Source organism: Chlorocebus sabaeus, chromosome 21 (genome assembly GCF_047675955.1).
Source record: "Chlorocebus sabaeus isolate Y175 chromosome 21, mChlSab1.0.hap1, whole genome shotgun sequence".
Taxonomy (NCBI): Eukaryota; Metazoa; Chordata; class Mammalia; order Primates; family Cercopithecidae; genus Chlorocebus; species Chlorocebus sabaeus.
Window position 1 is genome coordinate 112,535,647 of NC_132924.1, and position 21,888 is coordinate 112,557,534.

General features: G+C 48.5%; 1 protein-coding gene across 1 annotated transcript in view; it reads right to left on the minus strand.

Annotated features, from left to right (window-relative positions):
• Nucleotides 1-16,883, minus strand: part of KLRG2 (killer cell lectin like receptor G2) — a 29,217-nt gene extending 12,334 nt beyond the window's left edge. The window contains exons 1-3 of the mRNA XM_007983102.3: nucleotides 16,052-16,883; nucleotides 14,949-15,050; nucleotides 14,429-14,574 (exon numbers count right to left, since the gene is read on the minus strand). Of these exons, the coding sequence (XP_007981293.3) occupies nucleotides 14,429-14,574; nucleotides 14,949-15,050; nucleotides 16,052-16,802 (999 nt within the window). The 5' untranslated portion in view covers nucleotides 16,803-16,883. The remainder of the gene's footprint in view (nucleotides 1-14,428; nucleotides 14,575-14,948; nucleotides 15,051-16,051) is intronic.
• Between the last annotated feature and the right edge of the window lie 5,005 nt (nucleotides 16,884-21,888).

The following is a 21,888-nucleotide window of genomic DNA, read 5'->3' on the forward strand; positions in this document are numbered from 1 at the left end:
AGCACTCCTTTTTAGTTATCCCCACCTTCCCAGCTCCCTTATCAGGTCGAGACATTTTAACTAAATTATCTGTTTCCCTGACTATTCCTGGGCTACAGTCACACCTCATTGCTGCCCTTGGATCTCCCCACCTTAATCCACAAGTACAAGACACCTCTACTCCCTCTTTGGCAATTGATCATGCACTCCTTACCATCCCATTAAAAGTTAATCACCCTTGCCCCGCTAAATGCCCATATCCCATCACACAGCACGCTTTAAAAGGATTAAAGCCCGTTATCACTCGCCTGTTACAGCATGGCCTTTTAAAGCCTATAAATTCTCCTTACAATTTCCCCATTTTACATATCCAAAAACAGGACAAGCCTTACAGGTTAGTTCAGGATCTGCATCTTAACCAAATTGTTTCGTCTATCCTCCCTGTGGTGCCAAACCCATATACTCTCCTATCCTCAATACCTCCCTCCACAACCCATTATTCTATTCTAGATAAACCTAACTGACCCCATAAATCCTAAATCCTTTCCCCACTCCCCTTTCCATTCCTTAAAAAATAGCCCTAAAAGCTGCACCCACACTAGCTCTCCCTAACTCATCCCAATCTTTTTCATTACACACAACTGAAGTGCAGGACTCTGTGGTCGGAATTCTTACACAAGGGCCGGGACCGCACCCTGTAGTCTTTCTGTCCAAACAATTTGACCTTACTCTTTTAGTCTAGCCCTCATGTCTGCATGTAGCAGCTGCCGCTGCTTTAATACTTTTAAAGGCCTTCAAAATCACAAACTATGCTCAACTCACTCTCTACAGTTCTCATAACTTCCAAAATCTATGTTCTTCCTCACACCTGATGCATATACGTTCTGCCCTCTGGCTCCTTCAGCTATACTCACTCTGTTGAGTCTCCCACAATTACCATTGTTCCTGGCCTGGACTTCAATCCGGCCTCCCATATTATTCCTGATACCGGACCTGACCCCCATGACTGTAGCTCTCTGATCCATCTGATATTCACTCCATTTCCCCATCTTTCCTTCTTTCCTGTTCCTCACCCTGAACACACTTGGTTTATTGATGGCAGTTCCACCAGGCCTAATTGCCACTCACCAGTAAAGGCAGACTATGCTATCATATCTTCCACACCTATCATTGAGGCTACCACTCCGCCCCCCTCCACTACCTCTCAACAAGCTGAACTCATTGCCTTAACTCGAGCCCTTGCTCTTGCAAAAGGACTACGTGTCAATATTTATACTGGTTCTAAATACACCTTCCATATCCTGCACCACCATGCTGTTATATGGGCAGAAAGAAATTTCCTCACTATGCAAGGGTCCTCCGTCATTAATGCCTCTTTAATAAAAACTCTTCTCAAGGCCGCTTTACTTCCAAAGGAAGCTAGAGTCATTCACTGCAAGCAGCCATCAAAAGGCATCAGATCCCATCACTCAGGGCAATGCATATGCTGATCAGGTAGCTAAAAAAAGCAGCTAGCTTTCCAACTTCTATCCCTCATGGCAGCTTTTCTCCTTCTCATCTGGCCACTCCCAGCTACTCCCCCACTCAGACTTCCACCTATCAATCTGTTCCCACACAAGGCAAATGGTTTGTGGACCAAGGAAAATATCTCCTTCCAGCCTCACAGACCCGTTCTATTCCGTCGTCATTTCATAACCTCTTCCATGTAGGTTACAAGCCGCTAGCCCGTCTCATAGAACCTCTCATTTCCTTTCCATCGTAAAAATCTATCCTCAAAAAATCTCAGTGTTCCATCTACTATTCTACTACTCCTCAGGGAGTGTTCAGGCCCCCTCCCTTCCCTATACATCAAGCTAGGGGATTTGCCCCCGCCCAGGACTGGCAAATTGACTTTACTCACATGCCCTGAGTCAGGAAACTAAAATACCTCTTGGTCTGGGTAGACACTTTCACTGGATGGGTAGAGGCCTTTCCCACAGGGTCTGAGAAGGCCACCACAGTCATTTCTTCCCTTCTGTCAGACATAATTCCTCGGTTTGGCCTTCCCACCTCTATACAGTCCAATAACAGGCCAGCCTTTATTAGTCAAACCACCCAAGCATTTTCTCAGGCTCTTGGTATTCAGTGGTGCCTGGTTTTACCTCAAACTGCCACCCTTAAGTCTCTCTTTAAATGGATAGAAGATCGTCAGTGACAAAGTACACTCCAATACTTTCACCCTGATGAAGTCCTATTCTTTACTTTTATATTCACTCTTATTCTCATTCCCGTTCTTATGCCACCCTCTACCTCTCCCCACCTATCTCCACCACACTATCAATCTCACTCACTCTCTCCTAGACGTTTTTTAATCCTTTTTTTTTTTTCTTTTGAGACAGAGTCTCTGTTGCCCAGGCTGGAGTGCAGTGGTGCAATCTTGGCTCACTGCAAGCTCTGCCTCCCAGGTTCATGTCATTCTCCTATCTCAGCCTCCCGAGTAGCTGGGACTACAGGCACCTGCCACCACGCCCTGCTAACTTTTTGGTATTTTAGTAGAGATGGGGTTTCACCGTGTTAGCCAGGATGGTCTTGATCTCCTGACCTTGTGATCCACCAGCCTCGGCCTCCCAAAGTGTTGGGATTACAGGCGTGAGCCACCATGCCGGGCCTTAATCCTTCTTTAACAAACAATTGGGGAGGGGGGAGGGGGAGGGATTGCATTGGGAGTTATACCTGATGTAAATGATGAGTTGATGGGTGCAGCACACCAACATGGCACAAGTATACATATGTAACAAACCTGCACGTTATGCACATGTACCCTAGAACTTAAAGTATAATTAAAAAAAAAAAAAAAAAAAACAAAGAATTGCTGGCTTTGCATTTCTCTTTCCTCCAAAATCACCAAGGCCTTGACTTACTGCTAAAAAAAAAAAAAACACAAGAAAAGGGACTCTGTATATTTTTAAATGAAGAGTGCTGTTTTTACCTAGATCAATCTGGCCTGGTATATGACAACATTAAAAAACAAAACAAAAAAACCTCAAAGATAGAGCCTAAAAACTTGCTAACCAAGCAAGTAATTAGGCTGACCCCCCTTAGGCACTCTCTAATTGGATTTCCTGGGCCCTCCCAATTCTTAGTCCTTTAATACCTGTTTTTCTCCTTCTCTTATTCGGACCTTGTGTCTTCCATTTAGTCTCTTAATTCATACAAAACCGCATCCAGGCCATCACCAATCATTCTATATGACCAATGCTCCCTCTAACAACCCCACAATATCACCCCTTACCCCAAAATCTTCCTTCAGCTTCATCTCTCCCACTCTAGGTTCCCACACTGCCCCTAATCCCGCTTGAAGCAGCCCTGAGAAACATCCCCCATTATCTCTCCATACCACCCACCAAAATTTTCGCCGTCCCAACACTTTACCACTATTTTGTTTTATTTTTCTTATTAATACAAGAAGACAAGAATGTCAGGCCTCTGAGGCCAAGCTAAGCCATCATATCCCCTGTGACCTGCCCGTACACATCCAGATGGCCTGAAGTAACTGAAGAATCACAAAAGTGAAAATGGCCTGTTCCTGCCTTAACTGATGACATTACCTTGTGAAATTCCTTCTCCTGGCTCATCCTGGCTCAAAAGCTCCCCGACTGAGCACCTTGTGAACCCCGCCCCTTCCCGTCAGAGAACAACCCCCTTTGACTGTAATTTTCCACTACCTACCCGAATCTCGTAAAGCAGCCCCACCCTTATCTCCCTTCACTGACTCTTTTTGGACTCAACCCGCCTGCACCCAGGTGAAATAAACAGCCTTGCTGCTCACACAAAGCCTGTCTGGTGGTCTCTTCACACTGACACGAGTGAAAAGGATAGTGTTCTCTTCTGAACTTATAAAACAATTTGATCCATATCAAAATGTCACGTGTGTCAGTCTTTTAAGTGTTGGGATTCCGTGTGACGGGATGAATTCTGTCACCCTAAAATTCATACATGGGTGCCCTAACCCCCAGTACATCAGAATGTGACTGTACTTGGAGTCACACCTTTAAAGAGTGCTTAAATGCACATAAAGCTGTTCAGGTGGCCCCTAATCCAATGTGACTGGGGTTGTTACAAGAGGAGTAAATTTAGACATACCAAGAGACACTAGAGATGGGAGGGCACAGGACTGCCAGGTGAGGACACAGGGAGAAGGGCCACTACCTGAAAGCCAAGGAGAGGCCTCTGGAAACCCGGAACCTGCTGACAGCTTGATCTTAGACTTCCAGCCTTCAGGACTGTGAGAACGTCAGCTTGTTGAAGCTACTCAGTCTGCAATATTTTGCTATAGCAGCCCCAGTAAACTAATACAATAAGATTTGTTTATTTATTTATTTTTTTGAGATAGGGTCTCACTCTGTCACCCAGGCTGGAGTGCAGTGGCACGATCTTGGCTCACTGCAGCCTCTGCCTCCCGGGTTCAAGCGAGTCTCCTGCCTCAACCTCCCGAGTAGCTGGGACTACAGGCATGTGCCACCACGCTTAACTAAGTTTTGTAGTTTTAGTAGAGATGGGGTTTCACCATGTTGCCCAGGCTGGTCCTGAACTCCTGATCTCAAGTGATCTGCCTGCCTCGGCCTCCCAAAGTGCTGCGATTACAGGTGTGAGCCACCATGCCCGGCCTACTTATTTTTTGAGACAGAGTTTCGCTCTGTCACCCAGTAGCGCGATCTCGGCTCACTGCAACCTCTGCCTCCCAGGTTCAAGTGTTCTTCTGCCTCAGACTCTTAAGTAGCTGGGATCACAGGCATGTGTCACCATGTCCCGCTAATTTTGTATTTTTAGTAGAGATGGGGTTTCGCCATGTTGCCCAGAATGGTCGCAAATTCCTGACCTCAGATGATCCACCCGCCTCAGCCTCCCAAAGTGCTGGGATTATAGGTGTGAGCCACCATGCCCGGTTAATACAACAAGATTTGAAAAAAGGTTTTACTTCTTTAATAAATGGAAGACTACAGGACTAGGAGGAAGATCTGAGGGCTCCCACTGGACCGTGAGGCCCGGCCATGCCTTCCACACCCCTGCATGCCCAGTCCCCAGCACAAGGTCAGGACACTGTGGGGTATAAGGAGTAGAGATTCCTTATGGCACAAGTGTGCCTAAGGGCATAAGGATATTCCCTATATAACAGGCAGACAACCAAAGGAAAGAGTTCCTACACACCAACAAGAAAAAGACTGAGTAATGCTAAGAGAAAAGAAACAGACAGGGCATGGGTAAGCAATTTTTTTTTTTTTTGGAGTCTTGCTCTGTTGCCAGGCTTGAATGCAGTGGTGTGATCTTGGCTCACTGCAACCTCCGCCTTCCAGGTTCAAGTGTTTCTCCTGCCCCAGCCTCCCAAGTAGCTGGGAATACATGCGCATGCCACCATGCCCAGCTAATTTTTTTGTATCTTTAATAGAGATGGGATTTCATTATGTTGGCCAGGATGGTCTCGATGTCCTGATCTCATGATCTGCCCGCCTCAGCCTCCCAAATTGCTGGGATTACAGGCATAAGCCACCGCACCCAGCTATGGATAAGCAATTCTAAGACTATTCCCAGACAGCCGAACCAGTATGAGCCATGGTCTGGCCTTACGTGGAAATACAAGAAATGCAAAGCCAGTCTTCCTTTTCCCGTCAAACTGACAAAGATTTAAACAAAAGTTAGAAAAATAATTAGCCAGGCACAGGGGCTCATGACTACAATCCCAGGACTTTGGGAGGCTGAGGTGGGAGGATCGCTTGATTTTGAGATCAGCCTGCGCAACATAGTAAGATTTCATCTCTACAAAAAAAAAAAAATTAGCTGGGTGTGGTGGCACATGTCTGTGGTTCCAGCTACTCGGGAGGCCACGGCAGGAGGATTGCTTGAGCCCAGGAGTTTGAGGCTGCAGTGAGCTATGATGGCACCACTGCACTCCAGCCTGGGCAACGGAGTGAGACCTGTCTCTAAAAACAAAACAAAACAAAACAAAAAAACAAAATAAAACCAGATTATGAAACAGCACATTTCTTTTCTTTCTTTTTTTTTTTTTAAGAGACAGAGTCTCACTCTATTGCCCAGGCTGGAGTGCAATGGCACAATCTCGGCTCACTGCAACCCCTGTCACCCAGGTTAAAGCGATTCTCCTGCCTCAGCCTCCTGAGTAGCTGGGATTACAGGCACCCGTCACCACACCTGGCTAATTTTTGTATTTTTAGTAGAGACAGGGTTTCACCATGTTGGCCAGGCTGGTCCTGAGCTCCTGACCTCAGGTGATCCACCTGCCTTGGCCTCCCAAAGCGTTGGGATTACAGACGTGAGCCACCGGGCCCAGTCTTCCATTTTTGTTTTTTTAAAAAAAGTTACATATCATAGAAAAAAGCCTGGAAGTAGATATTCCAAAGTATTTTGTTAGTGCTTATCTTTAGATATGAGATAATGAGTAAAATTTATTTTCTTTTTAAATGTTTATGTTTTCCAAACTTTTTGCAGTGAACATATTAATAATGAGAAAAATATATAGCAATAAGAGATACTGGTATGTGTGTTCAAGAATTCACTTCTTGGCTGGGAGCGGTGGTTCACGCCTGTAATCCTAGCACTTTGGGAGCCCAAGGCGGGCAGATCACCTGAGGTCAAGAGTTTAAGACCAACCTGGCCAACATGGTGAAACCTTGTCTCTACTAAAATACAAAATTTAGCCAGGCATGATGGCAGGTGCCTGTAATCCCAGCTACTTGGAAGGCTGAGATGGGAGAATCGCTTGAACCTGGGAGACGGTGGTTGCAGTGAGCCAAGATTGCGCCACTGCACTCCAGCCTGAACGGCTGAGCAAGACTCTGTCTCAAAAAAAAAAAAAAAAAAAATTTCACTTCCTGTCCTGCTCTCACAAGGGTCCCCAGGGGTTCTCAGGAGGGCTCCTCTTGGCTCCTCCAGAGCAAGAGACATCAGGCACTCCAGGCAGCTGACAGGACAGGCCCAGTGGCCAGTTCTTCAGGGCTCTGTCCCTCCACTCTCACTCTCATTGTCCCCAGGCGAGGTGGCACGAACAGAGGTGAGTCTCAGAGGAGGCGTGTGTCTCAGAGAGGTGTGGATATGACAGCCAAAGTGGGTGGGATAAAGGGCTGGGAAGCCCAATACAGAAGGTGGGGATACCAGACCACAGACTGTTTCAGAGCTGTCACCTGACATGTGGCAGTTCCTGACCCCTATCCCAGGGCAGAGCCTGGACCCCTAATCCTTCTGTAATGCATGGCAGGCACTCACAGGAACAATCCCACAGGAATAAAAAGCTAGGCACTCCCTCCCCTCCCCACTGTGTGGGGCAGAACAACTTTGACTCCAGGTAGGGACAGTCTGACAAAATGTCATGCATGCAAAAATCTTCATGAAATATGAACAAGTCAAGTCCAGAAATATTTGGGGAAAAAAAAATCATGATTAAGTAGAGTTGATCACAAGAAGCCAGGAATAAAACAAACAAACCACCACAAGAGATTAAAAGGAGAAACAAAAAAGATATTACCATCCCACTGGATGCATAAAAAGCATTCGATGATTTAAACTCATTCATATTTAAAACTCTTAAATAAGAGTAGAACTTTTTTTAAATGATAAAAATAGAAAGAAAAAAGGACAAAAATAATGGGAAGAGAGGCTGAGTGCGGTGGCTCATGTCTGTAATCCCAGCACTTTGGGAGGCCAGGGCAGGAAGATCACTTGAGCCCAGGAGTTCAAGACCAGCTTGGGAAACATAGTAAGGCCCTGTGTCTATTAAAAAGAAAGAAAGAAAAAAGAAAAAGAATGGGAAGAGACAACATCAGATGAGAAACATCACCATTTTGGAAGCTGGACAACTGTAACAGCCTCACAGAGCTGAGAAAGCTCAGTGGTTTTCAAGGAAAGGACAGACAGCTGGGAGAAGGCCAAGAAATACCCCAATGTGTATTGAGAAGCTCCCAAAGCTTAAGTATGAGAGACCACAGGTCCTTCTGAAGGCCAAAGTATGGGAAAAAGGACTGGTTGAAAGTCTGTAAAAGCAGCAGTTAGGATCCTCCGCCCCCAGCCCAAAGATCCACTCATCTTCCCTATGGAGCGAGCTATTTGGAAAGATGAACCACAGAGGCTTTTAGAATCCAGGATATCAGGTTCAGCTAAGGGTGAAGGTGTTTATACTAAAACGGGAAGGGGATGCAGTAGCTCGTGCCTGTAATCCTAGTATTTTGGGAGGCCAAGGTGGGCGGATCGCTTGAGGCCAGGAGTTTGAGACCAGCCTGGCCAACATGGCAAAACACCGTCTCTACAAAAATACAAAAATTAGCTGGGTGTGTTGGTGCCACCCTGTAATCTCAGCTACTCAGGGGGCCAAGGCGGGAGAATCACTTGAACCTGTGAGGCAGAGGTTGCAGTGAGCTGAGATTGCTCCACTGCACTCCAGCCTGGGTGACAGACCGAGACTTCTGGAAAATAAATAAATAAATAAATAAATAAGTAAATAGGAAGGATATTTAAGTGCTACACACTTAGAGGTGAAACCACCCCCTCCTACCCCTAGAATGATGACAGCTCAGCACTCACTAAGAAAATGACTGCATCCCTGCCTGATTCCCATATGGTAAAGCCTGCCTCTAAAAAAGCTTAGCCTCACCCCCACCCTCACACCTGACATAGAACACTTAATCTGTAATTTAGTGCTTTACTCTCAATGACAGCGGCTGAGGATCACAACATTTGAGGAAATTTTCTAACATGAAAAAGACAATAAACAGAATAAAAAGTACACACAAAAAATCAGAGCTAATGCAGGGAGCAGAGGAAAATTTCAAAACCACCAGCATCCACAATGAGACAAGAAAAGATGGCATCACCCAGGTGTGGTGGCTCACACCTGTAATCCTAGCACTCTGGGAGGCCGAGGCAGGCAGATCACTTGAGGTTGGGAGTTCAAGACTGAAAAGATGGCACCCATGAAACAGGAACAGGACAGCATAAAAAAGGAACATTTGGAAGGTCAAAAGAGTTCTGAAAATTAGAAACAAGGCAGCAAAAATGTAAATGAAGAAAAAGACCCACAGGGCATATTATTAAATTTCAGAACACTGAGAACAAAGAAGACACTGAAGTTTTCCAGAGAAGAAATAAAAATGAGTGACAAACAAAGAACTGGGAATCGGAGTGGCTCAGACTTTTTTTTTTTTTTTGAGACCTAGTCTCGCTCTGTCGCCCAGGCTGGAGTGCAAGTGGTACAATCTTGGCTCACTGCAACCTCTGCCCCCCAGGTTCAAGTAATTCTAGTACCTCAGCCTCCCAAGTAGCTGGGACTACAGGTGTGTGCCACTATGCCTAGCTAATAATTTTCCACTGTGCCTGACCTTGGCTCAGATTTCTTAATGGCAAGACTAAGAGCTGACAGTCACGGAGAATTCTGGGGGAAAGCGATTTTCTACCTAGAATTCCATACCCAGATGTGATATTATGATATCTATGTCTCTATCTCCATATCTCTAACTAAAATAATGTTTTTGGCTGGGCATGGTGGCTCACACTTGTAATCCCAGAACGTTGGGAGGCCGAGGCAGGTGGATCATTTGAGGTCAGGAGTTCAAGACCAGCCTGGCCAACATGGTGAAACCCCGTCTTTACAAAAAATACAAAAAAATTAGCCAGGCATGGTGGCACATGCCTGTAATTCCAGCTACTTGGGAGGCTGAGGCAGGAGCATCACTTGAATCCAGGAGGCAGAGGTTGCAGTGAGCCGAGATCACGCCACTGCACTCCAGCCTGGGTGACAGAGTGAAACTTCATCTCAAAAAATAAATAAATAAAATAAAATAAAACAATGTTCTTGTCCACAGTTCCTGGCTCATAACTCCCATAGCCCTTGCCACATGATTTGTTATAATGCTGTGGTGCTCCAGGCCTCAGATGCAGTCCCAGGCCTAGGAAATAGAATCTGTCTCTCCGACCTTCGGCCCAAGGCAGGACTCTAATCTGCTGTGGGTCATCAGACCTTATTCCAGGGACGGTCCTGGCCCATCTCTGCTAGAGCAAATTAATCAAACCCAAAGGGGGAACGTGGGAGCCCAAATTTAAAGCCAGCCAGTCAGAAATTCCAGAGGCCTGGACTTGTGACTGGTATCTGAAGCTGGGCAGCCTTAGGGACTGAGCCCTCAAACTGTGGGATCTGAAGCTATCTCCAGGAAGACAGCATCGGAGTTGAATTAAATTACAGGACACCCAGCTGGTGCCCAATGCTTGGTGCATAAAAGAAAAAAAAAAAAAAGCACATTTGGTCACAGAAGCCTTCTGGGTTGATGGTGGTGGTTGTGTGAGAGCAGACGAAAGACAGTTTGAGTGTTTTTTCTACACACCAGCCAAGCAATTGGTAGCTTGGAGGTTAGAATAAAAGTTCTTTAAGCACAAAAGGTCTCAAGAAATTGAGGTCGGGTACGGTGGCTCACATCTGTAATCCTAGCACTTTGGGAGGCTGAGGCAGGCGGATCGCCTGAGCCCTGGAGTTCAAGACCAGCCTGGGCAAGGTGGCAAACCCTGACTCTACTCAGGAGACTGAGGTGAAACCAATGAAAAGACAAGCGATCTATGAAACAGGGAATCCCACCAGGGAGAGAGGCAAAAGGCATAATGAGGATTCAGGTAAATAGAAATTCCGGAACAGCTGTGCAGCAGGCCTGGTGAGCAACTGGTCCAGACTGGAACAGAGAAGAGAGGATTCCAGGAGGCTGTCTGGCCCAGTGTCACTATCTTTTTTTTTTTTTTTTTTTGAGACGGAGTCTCACTCTGTTACCCAGACTGGAGCACAGTGGCGCAATCTTGGCTCACTGCATCCTCTGTCTTCTGGGTTCAAGCGATTCCTATGCCTCAGCCTCCCAAGTAGTGGGGACAACAGGTGCATGCCACCACGCCTGGCCAAGTTTTGTATTTTTAGTAGAAATGGGGTTTCACCAGGTTGGCCAGGCTGGTCTTGAACTTCTGACTTCAGGTGATTCGCCTGCCTCCTCAGGCTCCCAAAGTGCTGGGATTACGGGTGCGATCCACTGCCCCTGGCCTCACTATCTTTTCTTGAAAGTATTTTGAAAGGCACATGCTGCCTTGCTCACCTTGACCTTCAGGTCACATCCTCCTGTCATTTACTCTCGTAGCACTGTGCACCGCCCCTTCACAGCACAGATCAGTGTGGTCATTAAACATCTATTTCTATGATTTCCTGATTGATGTCTGCCTCCCTCACTGCTCTCTTAGCTTTGTCAAGGTGGGGGCTGTGCTATTCTGGCTCATTATTGAATCCTCTGTGCCAAACACGGAGTAAGTGCTTAATATACACTCATTAAAGCACTGACAGAAGGAATGTTGTGTTTTCATACGTACTAGAACAACTAATACAAATTCCTGGTACCTGCCCCCAGGTAAAATTAAGCCAAGGATTGCTGGGAATGTAAAATTGCACAGCTCCTGTGGAAAACAGCATGGCAATTCCTCAAAAAATTAAAAATAGGATTACCATATGATCCAGTAATTCTCACTTCTGGGTATATACTCTAAGAACTGAAAACAGGCCGGGCACGGTGGCTCACACCTGTAATCTCAGCACTATGGGAGGCCGAGGCAGGCGGATCACAAGTTCAGGAGATGGAGACCATCCTGGCTAACACAGTGAAATCCCATCTCTACTAAAAATACCAAAAAATTAGTCAGGCGTGGTGGCGGGCGCCTGTAGTCCCAGCTACTGGGGGGGCTGAGGCAGGAGAATGGCGTGAACCCGGGAGGCGGAGCTTGCAGTGAGCCGAGATCGCGCCACTGTACTTCAGCCTGGGGGACAAACCAAGATGCCATCTCAAAAAAAAAAAAAAGAACTGAAAACAGGGTCTCGAAGAGGTATTTGTCCACCCAAATTCATAACTGCGTTACTCACAACAGCCCAAACATGGAAGCAACCCAAGGGTCTGTCCACTGACCAATGAATAAATAAGCAAAATATGGCACATACATACAATGGAATATTATTCAGCCTTAAAAAGGAAGGGAATTCTCATACAGGCTATGACACGGGTGAGCCTTGAGGACATGATGCTAAGTGAAATAAGCCAGTCATGGACAGGCACGGTGGCTCACGCCTGTAATCCCAGCACTTTAGGAGGCCGAGGCGGGTGGATTACGAGGTCAGGAGATCGAGACCATCCTGGTTAACACAGTGAAACCCCGTCTCTACTAAAAATACAAAAAAATTAGCCGGGCGAGGTGGCGGGTGCCTATAGTACCAGCTACTCGGGAGGCTGAGGCAGGAGAATGGCGTGAACCCGGGAGGCAGAGCTTGCAGTGAGCCGAGATTGTGCCACTGCACTCCAGCCTGGGTGACAGAGCAAGACTCCGTCTCAAAAAAGAAAAAAAAAGAAATAAACCAGTCACAATAAGACAAATACTGTGTGATTCCACTTGTATGAGGTTCTTAGAGTAGTCCAAACCAAAGAGAGAGAGAGAACGCAGCATGGTGACTGCCAGGGGCTGGGGACGGGAGCAATGGGGAATTAGTGTTTAGAGGCGTTAGAGTTTCAGCTGTACAAGATGAAAAGATTTCAGGAGATGGATGGTGGTGATGGGTGCTCAACATTATGAATGTATTTAATATCACTCAACTGTATACTTAAAATGGCTAGGATGGTACATTTTATGTTATGTGTATTTTAACACAATTTTTTTAAATGGGAAAAAAAAAAAAAGCCAGGCACAGTGGCTCACACCTGTAATCCCGGCACTTTGAAAGGCTGAGGTGGGAGGATTGCTTGAGTCCTGGAGTTTGAGACCAGCCTGGGCAACATAGCAAGACTTGTGTCTCTACAAAAAATAAGGTAGCCGGTTGTGGCACATGCCTGTAGTCCTTGCTATTCAGGAGGCTGAGGTGGGAGGACTGCTTGAGCCTGGAAGTTCAAGCCTGCAGTGAGCCATGACTGCACTACTGCACTCAGCCTGGGCCAGAGTGAGGACCTGTCTCAAAAAACAAAACAAAACAAAAAAACAAAAAGGAAAATGCTAGGTGCAGTGGCTCATGCTGTGATCCTAGCACTCTGGGAGGCCGAGGCAGGCGGATCACCTGAGGTGGGAATTTCGAGACCAGCCTGACCAACAAGGAGAAACCCTGTCTCAACTAAATATACAAAAATTAGCCAGGTGTGCTGGCGCATGCCTGTAATCCCAGCTACTTTGGAGGCTGAGGCAAGAGAACCCCTTGAACCTGGGAGGTGGAGGTTGCAGTGAGCCGAGATCATGCCACTGCACTCCAGCCTGGGCAACAGAGTGAGACTCTGTCGCAAAAAATAAATAAATAAATAAAAATGAAAATAAAAATTATGCCAAGGGCTGGATCCTGTCTGTTGGTCCCTTTTTGTAGGTGCTCTCAAACCCACTGACCAGATGACTGTTCAGCAAACATCCACTCCTCTCCCTCTCCCATGGGAATGGACTATTCTACACTGCCCTTTGATATTCGGCTTGGCCATGTTATTGCTTTGACCACTGAAACGTTGGCCTGTGTGACAGGAGTGGCGGCTTCAAATGATGCTTGCACAGTTTGGCTTGTTTCTCAGACATCTGCCATCTTTCTTATGAAGAGTTTCTCTCAGGTAGAAAGATGAGAGGCTTCTGGGGCAAACACAAATCCAACCTGCAGCCTCAAACCAAGCCTGGCAATCTGCATTCTAAAGCTGAGCTGTCCAGCCAAACCCAGCCCATCAAAAGATGACCCAGAGACCAACAATTAAAACATAAGCACTTGGCTGTGTGCAGTGGCTCATGCCTGTAATTCCAGCACTTTGGGAGGTTAACGAAGGAGGATCACTTGAGGCCATAAGTTTGAACCAGCCTGGCCAACATAGTGAGACCCTGTCTCTTAAAAAAATTTTTATTTTTATTTTTATTTATTTTTTTGAGATGGAGCCTCGCTCTGTTGCGCAGGCTGGAGTGCAGTGGCATGATCTCAGCTCAACTGCAACCTCCGCCTCCCGGGTTCAAGCAATTCTCCTGCCTCAGCCTCCTAAATAGCTGGGATCACAGGCGCCCACCACCATGTCCGGCTAATTTTTAGTAGAGACAGGGTTTCACCGTGTTGGTCAGACTGGTCTAGAACTCCTGACCTTGTGATCCGCCCGCCTTGGCCTCCCAAAGTGCTGGGATTACTGGTGTGAGCCACTGTGCGTGGCCAAAAAAAAATTTTTTTTTTAAGCTGGGCATGGTGGCACATGCCTATAGCTACCCGGGAGGCCGAGGCAGGAGGATCGCCTGAGCACAGGAGTTAGAGGCTACACGAAGTTATGATCATGCTATTCCTCTATATCTTGGTGACTTCTATAATGAAGAGCTGGACTCAATCATTAAGCTTCTTTCCAGTGCTAGGATTCTGTGGTCTAGAAGGATCTGTACCCCCTTAGATTGGCCACCCCCTTCTCACCTGTGTGTGGCTTAGCAGGGGGAGGGTAGCGTGGTAGGCTGAGCAGAAAGCCTGGCTGGCTTCCCAGGCCTGCGCTTCTACAGAGAAGTAGTAACAGTGCTCCTCGGACAACACCCAGCCTGGGGGGCATGGCTGACATCTGGCTCCTGCAAGCACAGAGACCGCTGGTGAGCTGCAGGGTAAGCTGCATTAAATAAACAAAGTCTGGCTGCCACCTCAAATGAAGGGGCATGGAACTAGCAAACCTCAGGGTGGGCAGGGCCCCAGGGAGGTTTTATAGTCTGTGCAGTGCACAAAGTCCCCAGGGTGACGGCTGGCATCTGATTGCTTATCAGGGCACAAGCTGTGTCCAGTGGGAGGAAGGCACCAATTTTCCTTAACTTTGCTCATCAAGTACCATGTCTTCATGTTGCCTCTCCCAGTGTCTCTTTCGAATTCTAAGGTGTTTTAAGGGCTGGAAACACAGTCCCAGTAGTGGAGCAGCAGGGAGAAGGGATGAGGACTGCGGGGGACATCATACCTGCTCTTGAGGCCAGGACCACAATGACAACCCCAGAGACTGCCAGGAGCACAGCCATGAACACCAGGGCCCAGTACAGGGACTTCACATACATGGGCAGCCCTGGGACAGGGGCAAACAGGACAATCAGGTTAGCGGAGACCATCCCAACCAACCCTACTCAGAACCACAGACATAGCACACCAGCGTCGCACCCACCTCACCCCAGCACCCAACCCCTCAGCCTGGGATGCCAACATAAACCGCAACATTTAAGTTCCAACTTTATATTCTGGAGAAAGAAGTCAGATATTCTTTATTTTTTTTTTATTTTTTTGAGACAGTCTTGCTCTGTCGCTCAGGTTGGAGTGCAGTGGTGCGATCTCGGCTCACTGCAACCTCCGCCTACCAGGTTCAAGCAATTCTCCTGCCTCAACCTCCCGAGTAGCTGGGATTACAGGTGCACGCCACCATGCCTGGCTAATTTTTTTTGTATTTTTAGTAGAGACAGGGTTTCATCATGTTAGCCAGGCTGGTCTCGAACTCCTGACTTTGTGATCTGCCTGCCTCAGCCTCCCAAAGTGATGGGATTACAGGCGTGAGCCAACGCGCCCAGCCCTTTTATTATTTATTTATTTATTTATTTTTGAGACCGAGTCTTACTCTATCACCCAGGCTGGAGTGCAGTGGCATGATCTCAGCTCACTGCAACCTCCACCTCCCGGGTTCAAGCAATTCTTATGCCTCAGCCTCCCAAGTAGCAGGGATTACAGGTGCCTGCCACCATGCCTGGCTAATTTTTGTAATTTTAGTAGAGACAGGGTTTCATCATATTGGTCAGGCTGGTCTCGAACTCTTGACCTCAGGTGATCCGGCTGCCTCGACCTCCCAAAGTGCTGGGATTACAGGCGTGAGCCACCGCAACAATGTGGATTACAGTTACGAAGGCAGGAATGTTATTGATTGTAAGCCCGAGATGCCAGATCGGGTGGGGGATCCGGATGGCCCACTGGGTCCCTTAGTCGGTCAGCTACCCAGCGGTCCAGGACTGGGCGCGTGTGGGGGTTTCGGCTACGTCCACCCGACCTGGCGGCGCCGGCTGCCGGCGCAGATGAGCAACTCACCGGTAAGCGTTACTGCCCGGGGCAGCTTCTCGTCGCCCTCCAACCCCACGCGGGGCAGCAGCGCCGCATCCTCCTTCTCCAGCCCCAGCTCCTTGCAGCGGCAGCACGTGGGGGAGCCCGGGGAGCTTCCTTCCACTGGGCTGGCCCGGCCCTCAGCGTCGCGGCCGCTCTCCGTCCCGGCTGCAGCCAGCGTCGAGCCGCGTCCCCACGTGCCGCTCAGGGACGATGCGCGCGGCAGGAGCTGGTGCGCTGGGTCCGCTTGGCGGGAGAAGGCGGGGGACTCGGGCACCGGCACCGTGAGGAAGCGCGTGGAGGGCCTGGGCGACGGCGTGCGGCTGCCGCCGGCCGCGCCCACGGGCTTCACAAGCACATCTACCTGCAGCTCCATGGGCGCCCAGGCGCCGGGCGCAGGCTCAGCCCCGGGCGCCTCGCCATTCCCGGGCAGCTTGACCGAGGCGGGTCCCGGCGACGGCGGCTCGGGGCAGACGCAGTAGTCCAGGCTGAGCGGCGGCACGCGCGGGGTCCCGGGGCGAGGCGAAGGCAGCTGCTTCTCGCTCGAGGGCTCCCGGCCTGCGCCCGCCGCCTTCTTCATGGCCCTGGACGGACTCGGGCTGCTTTCGGGACCTTCAGGTTGTCGCGCCTTCTCGGGGACCTGGGGCTGCTCCAGCCCGGGGACCAGGCTTCCCACGGGCTCCATTGGGAGCTCCGCCCCGGCTTGGCCTCCGGGCGCAGCCTCCCAAACCCGCTCCATCCCGCGCGCCCCGCGAGCCGGGGACGCTGAGGGGCGCACCTGGGGTCAAGTGCAGAGGAGCTTCGCTCTCCTGCGTCCAGATTGCTCCAGCCGAGTCGCCGAAGTTGTCAGGCCACGCCCCTCCTCGAAGGCCCCCGTTGTGATTGGCTGTGGCTGCGGTTCTGCTGCCCCGCCTCCACAAGGCACTGGGAGGGAGCTGGCAAGGGCGGCGGGGCTAGGTGAGGGTTGCAGGGTGGGCGGGAGCTCTCCGGAGAAAAGCAGAACGCGAGCGGAGGCGTGTGGCAGGGAACCCGGAGCTCCACCTGACCTTTCCCTCTTCTTTGTCTCTGACCTCACCCATTTTCCCCTCCAGCCCTATGCCAGGGTGTTGGTTCTGAGAGTTACAGTTTGGGCGGGGAAGGATTGGCCAAGCCTGTCTGGATCCTGGGACCTCAGAGAAATCAGAACCCAAAGGAATTGGGGCGGCCTGTGGAAAAGTAGCCCAGCTGGTTGTCCTAACAATCGAACGGACTCTCCATCACACCTGGGAAGACTCCCCCCACTGAGTAACGCTAAGATAAAAGATAAGCAATTCTTCTTCCTCTTTCTTCTTTCTTCTTCCTCCTCCTCCTCCTGCTGCTGCTGCTTCTTCGTCTTCTTTCTTCTTCTTCTTCTTCCTCTTCCTCCTCTTCCTCCTGCTGCTGCTGCTTCTTCGTCTTCTTTCTTCTTCTTCTTCTTCCTCTTCCTCCTCTTCCTCCTCTTCTTCCTTCTTCTTCTTCCTTTTCTTTTCTCCTGCTCCTTCTTTTCTTCTTCTTCTTCCTTTCTTCTTCCTTTCCTCTTCCTCTTCCTCCTCTTCTTCCTCCTCTTCCCCTCTTTCTCTTCCTCTCTTCCTCCTCCTCCTTTTTTTTGACAGAGTCTTGCTCTGTCGCCAGGCTGGAGTGCAGTGGCGCAATCTCAGCTCACTGCAACCTCTGCCTCCCAGGTTCAAGTGGTTCTCCTGCCTCAGCCTCCCGAGTAGCTGGGACTACAGGCACCCGCCACCGCGCCCAGCTAATTTTTGTATTTTTAGTAGAGACTAAAATGTTGGCCAGGATGGTCTCGATCTACTGACCTCGTGATCCACCCGCCTCGGCCTCCCAAAATGCTGGGATTACAGGCGTGAGCCACCGCGCCCAGCCTGGCCTCTGGTATTTTTAACTGCCCCCAGGATAGGGTTGGTAGACAAAATGCAGGTCACTCAGTTAAATTTGAATTTCAGTTAAACAAGGGATAGTTTTTAGCAAAGTAGTCCTCCCTTATCCACTGGGATAGTTCAAAGACCTCCCAGTGATTGCCTGAAACTTTGGATAGCACCAAACCCTATATATACTGTTTTTTTTCTATACAAGTAGTTTTCAAAAGGTTCATGGAAAACGCATATTATGCATGCATGGAAAATGCAAAACTATGAATGGATTTCAAAAATTTTTGGCACCAAAATAAATTTGTACTAACTTGTTATCACATGTCTGAACGAGATCTAGTTTGAAGCACTAAGAAGGATAAGACATCAGTTTGAAAAGAGTTCCTGTCAACTGCTAAATTTGAAACAAGAATAGCCATCACATTTATGGCGAAATCACTGATGTTTTTATGAAAAGCTCATGGGGACAATGCCCCAAAGAAACCAGCAGTTTGCAAATAGATAACTCGTTTTAAGAAGGGATGAGGCCAGGTGCGGTGACTCAGCCTGTAATCCCAGCACTTTGGGAGGCCGAGGTGGGTGAATCACTTGAGGTCAGGAATTTGAGACCAGCCTGGCCAACATGGTGAAATCCTGTCTCTACTAAAAATGCAAAAATTAGGCCAGGCGCGGCAGCTCACGCCTGTAATCCCAGCACTTTGGGAGGCTGAGGCAGGTGGATTGCCTGAGCTTAAGAGTTCGAGACCAGCCCAGGCAACATGGTGAATCCCTGTCTCTACTAAAATACAAAAAATTAGCTGGACGTGGCAGCATGCGCCTGTAGTCCCAGCTACTCAGGTGCCTGAAAGTACAAATAATTAGCTGGGCGTGATAGTGGGCACCTGTAATCCTGGCTACTTGGGAGGCTGAGACAGGAGAATTGCTTGAACCCGGGAGGCAGAGGTTGCAGTGAGCCGAGATTGTGCCACTGTACTCCAGCCTGGGTGACAGAAGGAGACTCCATCTCAAAAAAAAAAAAAAAAAAAAAAAAAAAAAAAAAAAGAGAAGGGGTGAGACAATGTTGAGGATAAAACCCTCAGTAGCAGACCATCCACGTCAATTTTTGAGTAAAATAATTAATCTTGTTTGTGCCCTAATGAAGAGGACCAATGATTAACAGCACAAACAACAGCCAACACCAAAGACGTCTCAGTTGGTTCAGCTTACACTTTTCTGACTGAAAAATTAAAGTTGAGCAAAGTTTCCACTCTATGGAAAACCATTGTGTCCAGATCAACTGCAGCCAAGAGCAGAACTTTCAATGGAAATTTAAAACAAGTAGGATCCAGATCCTGAAGCATTTCTCTGAAGATTGTAACAGGAAATAGAACATGGCTTTACCAGTAGGATCCTGAAGACAAAGCACAAAGCAATGACTCCCAAGAGGTGAAAGTGGCCCAGTCACAGCAAAAGTGGACAGGTCAAGAGCAGAAGTCACAGTCACGGCAACAGTTTTTTGGGTGGCTCAAGGCATTTTGCTTGTTGGCTTTCTAGAGGGCCAAAGAGCAATAACATCTGCTTATTATGAGAGTGTTTTGAGAAAGTCAAAGCTTTAGCAGAAAACCTCCAGGGAAAGCTTCACCAAAGGGTCCTTCTCCACCACCACAAGGCTTCTGCTCATTCCTTATCAGTCAAGGGCATCATTCAACATGCTCAAATTTTAAATGCCTCCTTGGGCCCAACACCCTCCTCCCCTCCTGCTAACACCCTCTCTATTCTTCCTTGTCATGGCTGTCTCATGCCTCCGTGTGCAGAGACCACCAAACAGGCTTTGTGTGAACCAGGCTGTTTATTTTACCTGGGTGCAGGTGGGCTGAGTCCAAAAAAGGAGTCAGCAAAGGGTGGTGAGATTATCATTAGTTCTTATAGGTTTTGGGATCCGCGGTGGAGTTAGGAGCAATGTTTTGGGGGCAGGGAGTGAATCTCACAAAGTACATTCTCAAGGGTGGGGAGAATTACAAAGAACCTTTTTAAGGGTGGGGGAGATTACAAAGTACATTGATCAGTTAGGGTGGAGCAGAAACAAATCACAATGGTGGAATGTCATCAGTTAAGGCTATTTTCACTTTTTTTTTTTTTTTGAGACAGAGTCTCTCTTTGTTGCCCAGGCTGGAGTGCAGAGGCGTGATCTCGGCTCACTGCAAACTCCGCCTCCCAGGTTCACGCCATTCTCCTGCTTCAGCCTCCCCAGCAGCTGGGACTACAGGCACACACCGCCACGCCCAGCTAATTTTTGTATTTTTAGTAGAGACAGGGTTTCACCGTGTTAGCCAGGATGGTCTTGATCTCCTAACCTTGTCATCTGCCTGCCTCGGCCTCCCAAAGTGCTGGGATTACAGGCATGAGCCATCACGTCTGGCCTATTTTCACTTCTTTTGTGGATCTTCAGTTGCTTCAGGCCATCTGGATGTATACATGCTGGTCACAGGGGATATGATGGCTTAGCTTGGGCTCAGAGGCCTGACAATGGCCAACCTTTTTTTTTTTGAAACAGAGTCTTGTTCTGTCACCTAGGCTGGAGTGCAGTGGTCTGATCTCAGCTCACTACAACCATGGCCTCCTGGGTTCAAGCAATTCTCGTGCCTCAGCCTCCCAAGTAGCTGGGATTATAGGTGTGTGCCATCACAACTGCTTAATTTTTGTATTTTTAGTAGAGACAGGGTCTTGAGCTCCTGACCTCAGGTGATCTGTCCACTCAACCTCCCAAAGTGTTGGGATTACAGGCGCGAGCCATCACACCGGGCCATGACCAATCTTTTTTAACAAGGTAATTTCCCCCATTTGTCTGCCAAAATTTTCCTTGGCAAGGGTACCAGTCACCCAGCAAATGCTTTTTTTCCCTTTTTGGAAAAAAAATATACATATATATATGTATATTATAAGAATGGGGGAGTCTCGCTATGTTGCCCAGGCTGGTCTTGAACTCCTGATCTTAAGCCATCCTCTCGCCTCGTCCTCCCAAAGTGCTGGGCTGGCAGGTGTGAGTTACTGTGCTCGGCCTGCAGATGCTCTTCAGTGCTCGTTTTATCTCAGGTTTTGACATTATGATCATTTCTTCCTCCTCTCAAAACCCACTCATCTGTGGCTTGTGGCCTTCCTGACACCACCTCTGCCAGCTCTCCTTCTGTCTCCCTGGTTGTTCCTTTGAAAGTTGCTGCAGAGCTTCTCACCCACCATATATGACTGACCTTCAAGCCCAGATCTTTCTCCTGAGCTTAGGTTCTTCTTTGCAGGAATTTGACACGAGATCTGAAAGACCCAGAGCTGAGTGTTGTCAGATTTCCTAGTAGGGCAGCTCCCTAGAGAGAAGGCCCAGAAACTCCGGCTCTGGGCCCGAGTTTGTCCAGTCTCAGCCCTTCCTAAAGCTTGTTTGTTCAATTCTGTGGATTTCATGAGACCCTGAGTATCCTTCCCACACCTCTTCCACTTTTTGCCTTATCATTTAAGACTGGGTCAGGCATGGTGACTCACACCTGTTATCCCAGCACTTTGGGAGGCCAAGGCAGGAGGATCACTGGAGCCCAGGAGTTTGAATCTGGGCAGCATAGGGAGACTTTGTCTCTACTAAGAAAGCAAAAAGTTAGCTGGGTGCAGTGGCATGCCCCTGTGGTCTCAACTACTAGAGAGGCTGAGGGGGGAGGATTGCTTGAACCTGGGAGTTTGAGGCTGCAGTGAGCCGTGATTGTGCCATTGCATTCCAGCCTGGGCAACAGAGTGAGATCCTGTCTCAAAAAAAGAAAGGAAGGCAAGGAAGGAAGGACAGAAAGAGAGTAAAGGGGAAAGGAGGGAAGGGAAGGGGAAGGGAAAGGGGAAGCAGAAGGGAAGGGTGAAGGGAAGGGAGAGGTAAGGGTAAGGATAAGGTGAAGGTGAGGGGGAGGAGGAGGC